The 11,947-nt window shown below is 44.8% G+C and overlaps 1 protein-coding gene across 3 annotated transcripts in view; it reads left to right on the top strand.

Moving 5' to 3' along the window:
* Positions 1–576: 576 nt before the first annotated feature.
* adam15 (ADAM metallopeptidase domain 15) overlaps positions 577–11,947 on the top strand; it is a 31,649-nt gene continuing 20,278 nt past the window's right edge. The window contains exons 1-2 of one of the 3 annotated variants that reach the window (XM_039619784.1): positions 577–1,181; positions 3,292–3,383. In XM_039619784.1, coding sequence (XP_039475718.1) covers positions 1,019–1,181; positions 3,292–3,383 — 255 coding nt within the window. In that variant the 5' untranslated portion in view covers positions 577–1,018. The remainder of the gene's footprint in view (positions 1,182–3,291; positions 3,384–11,947) is intronic. The other 2 variants (XM_039619782.1, XM_039619783.1) reach the window with 2 other exon arrangements.

Raw genomic sequence — 11,947 nt, 5'->3', positions numbered from 1 at the left:
ATTTGATTTTTAAATTAAATAATTAATTAATTTTCCTTCCATCATTTTTCTTTATTTCTTTCGGGGGATTTTTGACATAAAAACATAAAAACGTCTTTTTACATTTAACAAGATAATCATCTTCCATTACTTACTACCGCGAGAAATATTTTCAATGAAATTTTATCTTGGTCATTAAAACAAAAGGTAAGTTTTCATAACCATGAAACTTTCCTCTGAGCAATTCTTTAAAAATAATTTTCATTATTTCGATTATTTAATCTGAATCTTTTTATTTTTATTTGTATTAAAAAAGGCAATACTTACAAATTTTCCAGTTAATCTTTTTTTCTCCCATCGCACAAAAATGCAGAAATAATGAATATTGTGACTTTTATGAATTTGAATATTAAGCATTTGATAAGAAATACTACAATTTCCTCGTCAAAGAGCTAAATCGTTTCATAAAATATCCAGCATTTTCTAGTAATTGTACTATAATAATTATTATATAATAGCTACAACACGGAGATTAAGGTTTACGTTGTTTTATTTTGAAGGGTCTTTCGCTGTATTTCCGGTCTCCTCGGCCAGCCTGCTGACGTCACCGTCGGTCCCAGTATAAACACGGGCGGCCCGGAGCGCCGTGTTAATGAGCAGCTTCAGGCCTCTAAACGAGTCGAGTTGTCCGGAAACAAACGGCCCGAGCCGGAGGAGCCTGCGGGGTCCCCCTCGGGGCTGGCGCTCAGTCCGGGACTGTAGGACACGTTTGGCTGGAGCTGCGCAGATAACGGTCCGAACCAGAGTAGTGATTTCCCGCTACATTACCGACAGTAACGGACACTCCCCCGCCCGGGGTTCGGGACAGCACACGCCGCTTTGTGTAGGTGTTACATAGAAAAGAAGCGCCATGGAGTTTCAGCGGAGCCTCTCCCAGTGCTCGGACACGGTGAGGTAACGGGAGCGGGACGGGGTTGCCTCACACACACACACATCAGACAGCGGCAACCTGTTGCTGGTTGCCGGTGACGCAGAGAGGATGAGCGGGACTGCCGGGCTGCTGCCGCCGCTGCTGCTGCTACTGCTCAGCGGCCGTGCTGCGTTCATCGTCTGCCGGTCCCTGAACGCACCGCAGGATGTGGGGAGTCTGCCTCTGGACGGACAGACGGACGGTACCGACAGTCTGACAGCCACGGTGACAGGTAACGATAACCGACTGATGGGGCCGACCATCATTCAGGAATACACCGGGAGCTTAAAAAGTAAAGATGTAATTCATCCAAAAATCGCTTAGTCTGGTCTTCTCATCTTATTTTTTTTTTTTTTTTTAAATAAAACAAAAATAAATGAACCCCATTAGAAATATGTACACAATGATGAGAAAAATAATCATAATAAAGCTCTACTTAAATTAACTTGTAGTATGAAATTTTAAAATTAAAATTTGAACATTTTAATGTCCAAAACCCAAGAGTCTGCGTGACAAAAGGAAAATCACTGGGATTGGAAAAAAAAAAATTAATATTAATTTAATATTTTAAAATATTTTTTAGTTTTATTTATTTATGTATTAAGTAGATTTTTTTTTTAAGTTGATCAAAAAACAGGAAACAATGTATTTAGCTATGCAAAGTAATATAATATAAAGGCTTTGTCGTCCCCCAAAATGTCAGTTTTTACATCAGGAAAAACCCAAAATAGAGGTTTAAAAAAAATAATTCATTAAAAGAGAAAAAATGTGCCCTACAGCCAGAAAATGTTGCACAAAATATTTCATTAAAACATTTAGTAAGGGATTGTTTCAGTTTTCAGCCTGTTCATGTGTATAATTGTGTTTATAAATATGTCTCTGTGGGGACCGGTGTGAGTTTTTAACCTGTGGAGTGAGGACCTCGTGGGGAGTGAGGACCTCGTGGGGAGCGAGGTGATGGTGGTGGTCCCAGTTCTCCGCAGGTGGTTTAACCCTTCGTCTGGATTAAACTGTTGACCATTTGGATCAATCTGGGAATTCTTGGTGTTGTTGCCATCGTTGTCATAACAACACATCTTGAAGGCGGACCTACTTGGAAGCATTTTTGTTGAGTTTTGGAAGATTGTGTGACAGACTCAAACCTGTGACCTGCCACCGTAGGAGCTGAGAAAAGGCTACTTTGTGCCTTCTAAAGTTGAATTATTCTGTCTGACTTTGATGCTGTCACATAGTTTTATTATAATTTACAGATTTATAAAAGAAATTCATTTTTATTTCTTTGTCAGTAGCACTTTGGTTTCACACCATAAAGAAAATAGGAAGATTATTTACACATTAAACTCCAGATGTTCCAGAGTCGCGTCCATCACGATGATGTACACTCCACACGCCACAGTGTCCCTGCTCGTATAAGATGGAGACATTTGTGCTGGAATATGGCAAAAACTTACAATCACTCTTATCTTTGATCACTGTTGATCCACTAGTTTTCACAAGTCTGGGCTAACTTAAAAAAAAGAGAGTAGCTGATTAATTAATTACATAAATATCAAAGTTAAAAATAAATGTGAACTAAACATGAAACAGGTTGGCTTGTTGTAAATTTGGACTTTTTACAGACGGCAAAATTAAAGAAAAACAAGAACATTCACATAAACATGATCTTTTTATCTCCGTTACCTTAATAATCACTGGAAGCCTAAAATTTCCATTAAAACCTGAGTAACTGCACAGCGCTAGTGTCAGCTTTGTTTGTGAAATGATCGCCGTGTCTGTGTGTGCGCCCTGTCCTCTGTCCATGCAGCGGTCTGCCAAATGTCTTTAGCTGCTCTGAGTGACCAGGAGCCGCACGTTATTAACAAACATCAGCAAACGTAACAGCGTCTCTGCTTTAACAGTCATTTCTAAAAATAGTTGCAGCCTTGGTCCTCATGACATCACATGTCTAAGCAGAGACTAGAGGACAGTGTATGCTAATGAGGGTGCTTACAAAGACAGTAGTACAAACGGGTGTAACCTTTGACCTCTTTCTAATTTAATACCTGGCGTGTTGCCGTGGTAGCTGATCGGACTGCCTCTCTGTAACCTGCTGCAGCGTGATCACGACTTTCCCTCCAGCCTGCGTGAGCAACACGACAGCTCCAAACGGAGCGTCCAGACGGGGTGACGGCCTCTGATTGGCTGTCAGACAGCACGCACTTGGTTCTCAGATGAATTGTTAATAATTAGCAAGTATAAAACTAGCTATAGAAACAACATGATAGTGTAGCCTCTGTCTGGAACCCCGTGTTCCCAGTTCTCCCAGTAGCTCGCTGGAGTTCACTGTCTGTCTGTGTTCTCAGGTGTGGACAGACGCCAACGCCCGCTGCTGGCAAAAACTCGCCCCTTCGTTCTGGTGGACGGGCGGAGACGGAGCCTCGCGGAAGCTTTCCGGGTAGGATGAAAATGTCTTTTCGAGGCGGTGCTGCTGTTTGGGTGGTGTATCTGTGTTGGTGCAGTGGTCCTGAGCTCAGTCTGGTTTCCAGCTGGAACTGGATATTTGGGATGGGTGGGAAACACATTCAAACACACACTTCCCTTCCTTATTTGAGAAAACAAAGCGGATTTAACCCTCCCATCTGTTATCGCGGTTACCTGATGCGAGTATTTTGGGCACGACATGAAGGGCGTAGCAGCTCATGGGAAACGGGCCTGAAGCTCCGCCTCCACAAACTGCATGTACAGCAGTGTTATGAGTACAGAGACAGCTGAAAACATAAGATGATGAGATTTTAAATCATAGTTTTCACTTTTTCTGTATTCACCAGTCCTCATTTGTAATATTTCTGTTATCAAACATCAAACATGAAGTCTTTGTGTTGGACGGCACTAGATTATCTCCAGCCGGTGCAGACGTGGCCGGGCTGTGGGGGTGGAAGTGTCAGCACAGTTTGAAAGAAAGAGAAAGTGTTTCCACACTGACGTTACTTGGACAGGTTACAGGGCCCTTCCTGCACACAGAAATCAGCTGCACACATGCAACATGTTGTTCTTCAGGTGATAAGATCTTTCAGCTGAGCTAATGCTGCCTGATTGCCTTTTTCTCTGCGTGGACTTACATGTGCAGTCCTCCCACAGAGATCCACTCAGAGCCAGAAAAATGATATGTGGACATTTTTGAATATTACTGTCCTGAGAGGCCGATGCTGTCCACAGTCAGTTCCCACAGAGACGATCTCGTCCTCAGGTGAGCATTGTCCACCATCGTGGACTTCAGCCAGCGACCATAGAGCTTCCTGCTAATTGTAGGCTCGGACCAGAATCTCCACTAAACTCACTGAGACTGAAGTCCACTGTGGAGGGCGTGGAGTGCATCTGCAGGCCACGAGACTCCTCTGAGAAACAGCTGATTACAGTAATCATTGAAGACTCTGGAAAAGTCTTTATTTATGGAGGACACGCTACATGTTAGCCAGGCTTTGTTTAACTGTGCGTCTGTAAACTTCATCCAGCGAGTGGGAGCAGTGAGCAAAGTCGTGACTCGCTGGGTTTGCTTGCATGCTTGGACTGGGACTGTGTTCGATGGGTACACTGACGCGCTGCACACTCGTCTGAGCCGATGTTGGATGATTCATGTTAGCTAACAGGTAACGGTTTTTCTTGACCTTTGTGTGTTAGTCACACGTGTTTGTGAGGAGGCTGGTGAAGTGTGTTGTTTTGTGTTGCAGACAGAACCATCAGCTATCAGAATAGATCACCTTGATCATTTACAGTGACAGTGATTGATTGAGAAAAGCGTTTGTAGCTTTATTGATAATGCTGGATAAAGTTTGTTTGACCTGATCGGAAACCCTCAAACTTGAGCGTTCCACACAGAGTGACGGCAGAGCTGCTGAGTTTATTCTGCAGACGAGCAGCAGGAATTCGTGGCTTTACCTTCTCCATCTCAGTTTCAGTCCAACTTCTGAGACGTTATGACTGTTTCAGAGAGGAAGGAAGGCGCAGCGTGGATCGTTTTCACCAGAAGCTTCCTGTAGGGCACGCTGAGACCTGACTGCAGGAGGGAAGAAGGGGAAGTTGGGGAAAGAGCGTTGTTAGAGGACGGACACTTCCTGCGCTGCTGAGAGAAGCTCTGAAATCATTTCCTGTTGGAACCCCCACCCACCCCAACCCCACCCAGCCAGGAGCAAATGTAGAGTTTAGGACCCCAGACCATCAGCTCTGACCAGTAAAACCATCATCAGTGGTGCTCTGCCCATAGCTCCAGCTGTGGGTTTGTCTCTGTCCTAGCTCGGCACAGATTCACAGCAACAATCATCTTAAGTTGCTTCGTGCTGCGAGGTGAAGACCTTACAGCTGTGATCTCCAGTGATCACATGGTCCCATATAAACTGCATATGGTGATGGTGGGGAGGAAGAACTTCCATTTAACATGGTTCACAAAGTAGCCCCAGACCGTTTCCACCCGGCTCCCCCACAGTCAGCCTTTTACTTCCTTTTACTCGGGGTGATCGCTCCCTCTGAGGGAGGATCTTTTCAGCAGATGTTGCAACATTGTGGATGTTGTGTAACGCGGTGGCGGCTGTGGCTCAGAGAACATCAAACACCTGTAGCATCAGTCCTGCTTTCCTTCACGTGAGCCATTCTTCGGGTTTCACAGAACTGGAACAAAGTTCAACTCTGGCCTTCTTGTTTCTGTTTGGCTGTTGTTGGCGGCGCCTGACGTCGTGCTTCTCCTGTGTCTTCCTGACATCTCGACACTCGACTTAAACCAGGCCTCAGCTTTCTCCTCGCCGTTTCACTCCTCCTCCTTGTTTTTCTGCCTTTCTTCCTGCTCTGTTGTGGTCGGCAGCTCTCGGCCTCGCCCAGAGTTTCTGCAGCTCTGACATCATCTGGAGGCCGGGCGAGAGACATGACCTCACTGCATGGAGAGCGAGTTTTAGGGGCGAAGAGGGAGAAATCTGTCAAGGAGGGAGGGTGGTAACAGATGGTGAGAGAGGGCGAGAGAGGCTGAAAAACACAGCGAGGGGAGGATGAGGTTATAATTAGGTTTGTGGAACAGAAATGTACTTTGAATAAAAACTGTTCAAACAATCACAGCAGTGAAAGTATTAAAACACATGTATGTGTTCAGACACACGGACACAGGAGGGCTGATTATCAGCAGGCTGAGAGGGCGGGCACAGCTGTACGTGTCACCGGTCCGCGGCTGCGTCGTCTCGAGTTTGCTGAGATTGTTTTGGTTTCGTTTCAGGAGTTTGCAGGCCTCCTCTTAAATGCCCTGTAAGTTAGTCAGTAGGAACATCATCATCACTGTGTGGACATGAGGTTACATATGGAGTCATAATCAGGTGACTGCCTCTCCTTTGTGTCTGCAGATAGCAAGACATCATGTTTCTCAAGCAGTGGCCAGAGGAACAGAGCTGTCCCACCGGAGTGTCCGATGGGGTCATTAATGCTGCTGTTATGTAAAGAGCTCCATGATATGTTCCTTTGTTTAACTCGCACTTGTTTCTGGCTGAAAGCTCGGAGTGAGTCGAGCGGGCAGACAGAGGAGTGATGGTGAAGGCAGACTGAGCATGGCTCAAAGTGCTGAAGGTGAGCGGCTGAGCCGACAGGCGACGGTGAGTCTAAGCACGGGAGAATCCAATTAGCATCGAGGGGCAAAAAAAACACAAGGAGCAAATTTAGCAAAACCAATCGCAGAGGTCTTAGCGTCTCTGGGGCGCCCAAACGACCTGCCAGAGGAGAGCGAGCCGAGGTCGATGACCTGCAGGGACGACCTCGTGAACCTCAGCTGTGCAGGCTGATGGGTTAAACTCACAAATGCAGAGAGACTGCAGGACACAGAGGGAGACGAGGAGACCCATGCAGGACCAAAATCACAGAAATTCAATTCAATTCTGTTTTATTTATACAGCATCAAATCACAACAACAGTCGCCTCAAGGTGCTTTATATTGTACAGTAGACCCTACAATAATACAGAGAAAAACCCAACAATCATATGACCCCTATGAGCAAGCACTTTGGCGACAGTGGGAAGGAAAAACTCCCTTTTAACAGGAAGAAACCTCCGGCAGAACCAGGCTCAGGGAGGGGCGGGGCCATCTGCTGTGACCGGTTGGGGTGAGAGAAGGAAAACAGGATAAAGACATGCTGTGGAAGAGAGACAGAGATTAATAACAGATAGAGCTGGGCGATAAAACGATAACGATATGTATTGCGAAATAACTTTTTCTCAATAGAAAAATTAAACTATTGCGATAGGCCTCATCTCTCTTGTCCTCTTAAAAAAAAAGAAAAAGAAAAAAAAGAACAGCCAATCCAAATTAAGTAGCGCAGAGCCGAACCAATCACAGCCGCAGCGTCACGTCACGTGACTTGTTACGTGATAGCACAAGCGCCAAGGCGCACATGTGTATTTGTTTTGCAGCCGTGCAGCCCGGTAACGAAGGAAATGAGTTTGCCGACTAGAGAAAAATCAACCGAGAGCGTGAGCGAAGGTTACCAAGAAAAACCGATGATGGTTCCAATGCCGGAGAGCTTGTCGAACGGAAGGGCCACAGAAGTTCCGTAGTGTGAAGGTATTTCGGCTATTTCAAGTCTGACAAAAAACAGAGTAGCGCGCACTGTAAATTGTGCCGAAAGCAAGTCTGGAAATACAATAAAGCGGTGCATGCTCAATCTCTGACTGAAAGCGCTGATTCGTCATTCGGCTTTTGTCAGACTAAAGTAACTGTTAAAACTGTTTGAAAAGCTAAGCTATACAACAAGGAGAGATTGAGAATTTCCTTTTAGTTCTCAGTTTATTTGATATTGACAAAAGTTAGTCAATTTTGTCTGTTCTTCTGTAAAACGACCTAAGATTTATTTTTAGAATTAATATTTTGTTTCTAAGTGGAATTGACAATTTAGTCTGTTTTGTTTGTTCTATTTTGAAACTTAAACACTTTAGCGGCTGCCTTTTGTGTAGTTTGCAATATTTGCCTTTATTTATCTGAAACTGAAGTCTCATGTTCCTTAAGTACATCTACCCTGTTGAACTTATTATGGGAAATAAATATTTTAATTAAAACAAGCTGCTGATTATTTCACATTTTACTTGTGAGCAACGGCACATTTAAATCTTACAAATATAGTTATTTGGCTTATATCGTGATATATATCGTTATCGCCTGAAATGAAAAAAACATATCGTGATATGAAAAAATCTTATATCGCCCAGCTCTAATAACAGATATGATTCGATGCAGAGAGGTCTATTAACACATAGTGAGTGAGAAAGGTGACTGGAAAGGAAAAACTCAATGCATCATGGGAATCCCCGGCAGCCTACGTCTATTGCAGCATAACTAAGGGAGGATTCAGGGTCACCTGGTCCAGCCCTAACTATATGCTTTAGCAAAAAGGAAAGTTTGAAGCCTAATCTTGAAAGTAGAGATAGTGTCTGTCTCCTGAATCCAAACTGGAAGCTGGTTCCACAGAAGAGGGGCCTGAAAACTGAAGGCTCTGCCTCCCATTCTACTTTTAAATACTCTAGGAACAACAAGTAGGCCTGCAGAGCGAGAGCGAAGTGCTCTAATAGGGTGATATGGTACTACAAGGTCATTAAGATAAGATGGGGCCTGATTATTTAAGACCTTGTATGTGAGGAGCAGGATTTTGAATTCAATTCTGGATTTAACAGGAAGCCAATGAAGGGAAGCCAAAACAGGAGAAATCTGCTCTCTCTTTCTAGTCCCTGTCAGGACTCTTGCTGCAGCATTTTGGATCAGCTGAAGGCTTTTCAGCGAGTTTTTAGGACATCCTGATAATAATCAAGTGTCCAGTTTTACTGTTTGCATTCCTTAATCATAGTTCCTAAAACTATGATTATTCAACGATTCACCAATAAAAACGTATTTTATTTCAGATCAAAATCAGGACTTTCCAGCCGGGTGGAGCTCCTGAACCACAGCACTGTGGAGTTTCTGATTTGGCTAAGTTCCTGTGGCTAAGAGTTCCTGCAGTTTTTAGATGCAGTGGAGCTAATCGAGTTTTGTGTTTCACTCGGATTTGATTAGCGATAAGTTAAGCCGACTCACGCGATAAAAACGACTCGGCAGCGACGCCGCCAACGGCGTTCTCCTCCCAGAGTTTGTCTTTGAAGCTCTAAATACTGACGTCAGTCTATGAACCATCTTACATTTATAATATATTTGTTTCTGTAATAACCTTTAACATTCTTGTACTTAAGATTAAGAGCTGCAATAATACGTTCTCCATTTTTAGTAACATGAACAGTAACATCTGTTCCAGCTGCTTCGTCTGCTTTCAGGGAATTATTTGGAGCATTTGAACCAAAAATGCACACGAGAGCAACTCGAGTCACGCCTGTTTCTTTTAGCGGTGAAAGAAAATCTTTGTACATCAGCTGCGTGCTCTAGAAGTGACCCTAAAGGGGGCGCTGTCATGCTCGTCTGGAGGAACCAATCAGAGGTCTGAACAGCTGCATGTTTCCAGCTCGCAGAGTTTAGTGTGTCTGTGATTCAGTTTCCTCTGCGCTGCCTCTCAGAGTCAGACCCTCCCAGCTGGAACGATCATGACTCAGCCAACACACACACACACACACACACACACACACCCTGCTGCACAATAATCTGACCCCACCACAGTACAACGTGCAGAGAGGGTGGGGAAAACAAGCACGCCTCAGAGGGGAATTCTGCTCGCTTTTAAAGGAGAACTTCACCCAAAATCTCACCTTCAAACCCTGCAGGACTGCAGTCCACAAATGATTCCCCGCGATGTGAGGAATAAGTGTTGTTGTTTGGCATCGCCACTAAAATGAAAGATCTGAACGGAGCGAGAGCGGTGCAGGTCACATGTTAGTCCAGCTTTCCAGAACTTGTGTCCCATCTTTGCAGTGCAAAAACAAAACTGAAGGTTATTAATCATCGAGTGGGAGGAGAGCAGAGATGCTCACGCTGACTATTCATGAGTCAGCTGTGAGTTGTAAAAACAGATATATTGTCTGTAAACTGTAAATGTAACAGAATTAAAGATGTTCAAAGTTTGACTGTGTGCTCTGAGACCAGAGCTGTGTGAACGTCCCACAGTTCTTACCAGTGTGACGTGATATCATCCAGAAATCAATATAAGCCCAGATTTAATGTTCTGACTCTAAGAACTGCACATTTCCACGATCGCAGCGTGGCAGCAGCCTGGAGCGGCTCCATGCTGCGTTCAGGAACCGTAAATGCACCTGGGACACAAAAGAGAGCAGAGCTGTGTCTGCAGCTTTAAACAAACAGTCCTGCTGCCGCCTCTGCGCTGGACTCGCTGTGGGTGTGGCTACAGGCAGCTCCACCCACACACAGTGATGGGGAACCAGGTGAATCAATGATCATGTGTTACTCTGGAATTTTGGTTACAGTGCTGCAGTATAAACATGTCTTGTTAATGTTTGCCCTGGAGCACTGTAACCAAAATAATTTCCCCTAGGGATCAATAAAGTATTCTGATTACTCTGGGCTAGCGGGTGTTTCTACCTGGAGAGAGAACTGAGGAGTCCAGGTGGAGATTCAAAGGAGAGCTTCAGAGTTGTGCTGAGGAAACGCGAACACGACCATCCAGATGTTCATTTAGTTTAAAGACAGCAAAAAGTGGCGTTGCCTCGAAGTTCTGTGGTTTACTGATTTGTTTGATTTCTTTTCAAACATGACATGTTCTACACTGAGTGTGATATAGAGCAGCAGTCACAACCTTTGTTGCCCCACGGACGGTTTAATGTCAGACAGTATTTTCACGGACCGGCCTTTAAGGTGTCGCGAATAAATATAACAAAATAAAACGATCCGACGGAAACACAAACTGTGGTGTTTTGTAAATATAATAATAAACATGAACTCACTGTGTAACTTTATTAGCAGCGTCCTCCTGAAATGCACCAACAACACTGAGAGTAACATCCTCCTCTCCGCCCCTTAATGCTCTCTGGTCGCTATGGTAACGTGTAAATATTTCTTTCAAAATAAGACCCCCAACTACAACACAGGAAAAGACCCAGGGAAACCGAGTTCACCATAAAAACCCTGAAAACCATAAATTTCACACCCGAGTCTCAACTCTCGCAGCCCGGTCCCAAACGACCTACGGCCCGGTCCGGTAAACTTGGGCTACACCGTGAACATCGTCCCGGCCAGCGCTGCCTGTTCTTTAACAAAGGAAATTTAAATCCCATTTTGCATTGCAGTGGGGAAAGTGTAGAAGTCCAGTGAACAGGTGGCGATCAGGGACAACATCTGGCTGATGTCAGAAACATGTGGATGGAGGGGATTTCAAAGCCATGTGTCAGGTGGTTCTAACAGGACGTGAGTCAAGCTTTAGCTTCCACCCTGACGCAGCGGGGCCCGATTCAGTTGCTGAGCTTCGGTGCGCAGCGAGGGTTTATGAGGAAACGCAGGGCGTCATCAGCCACAAGAGCGATGGACAGAGACTGGCCACGTGCTGCTCCCCATGAGAGGGGTTTAACAGGAAAACTGCTGCTACGCCCAGTAACACACACTCCTACACTTCCTCCAGAGCTGAGAGGAGAAAGCCGCTGGACAGGAAGTGCCTGCACTTCAGAGAGAAGCTCCATTAAGGCAGGAAGGTGTATTGATTAGACGGCGGATGTACTCTGCACCGCCACATCCTAAAGGAGCTCAAGGAAGGAAGTCACCGGAATGTAGTAAAAATGGAGGAAGCGGAACAATGAGAGTGGGAGTGGGCTTCGCTGAATTATAAGAGTCTGTGCTTTTAATTCATGGTATGAAATGATGATGATGAAGCTGAGCAGTAGGTGTGTTTAATAATAAAAATCCACATGATGATTGGTTCAGGCACACATCAGCCCTCTGTGGCACCTGGAGAAGCTCAGACTGGTGTGAAAATGATCATTTTAATCTGCAGCAGTCAGAGCTGTTAGAGCTGCAGGTGGCTGGATACAGAGCAGTGAGGAAGCTCCGCCCCTCCACAGCTCTGTTAGTTTCTGTAA

Source organism: Oreochromis aureus, linkage group 11 (genome assembly GCF_013358895.1).
Source record: "Oreochromis aureus strain Israel breed Guangdong linkage group 11, ZZ_aureus, whole genome shotgun sequence".
In the NCBI taxonomy this organism is placed as follows: domain Eukaryota; kingdom Metazoa; phylum Chordata; class Actinopteri; order Cichliformes; family Cichlidae; genus Oreochromis; species Oreochromis aureus.
Note: the sequence above shows the minus strand (reverse complement) of the source record. Positions and strands in the feature narration are given on the sequence as shown.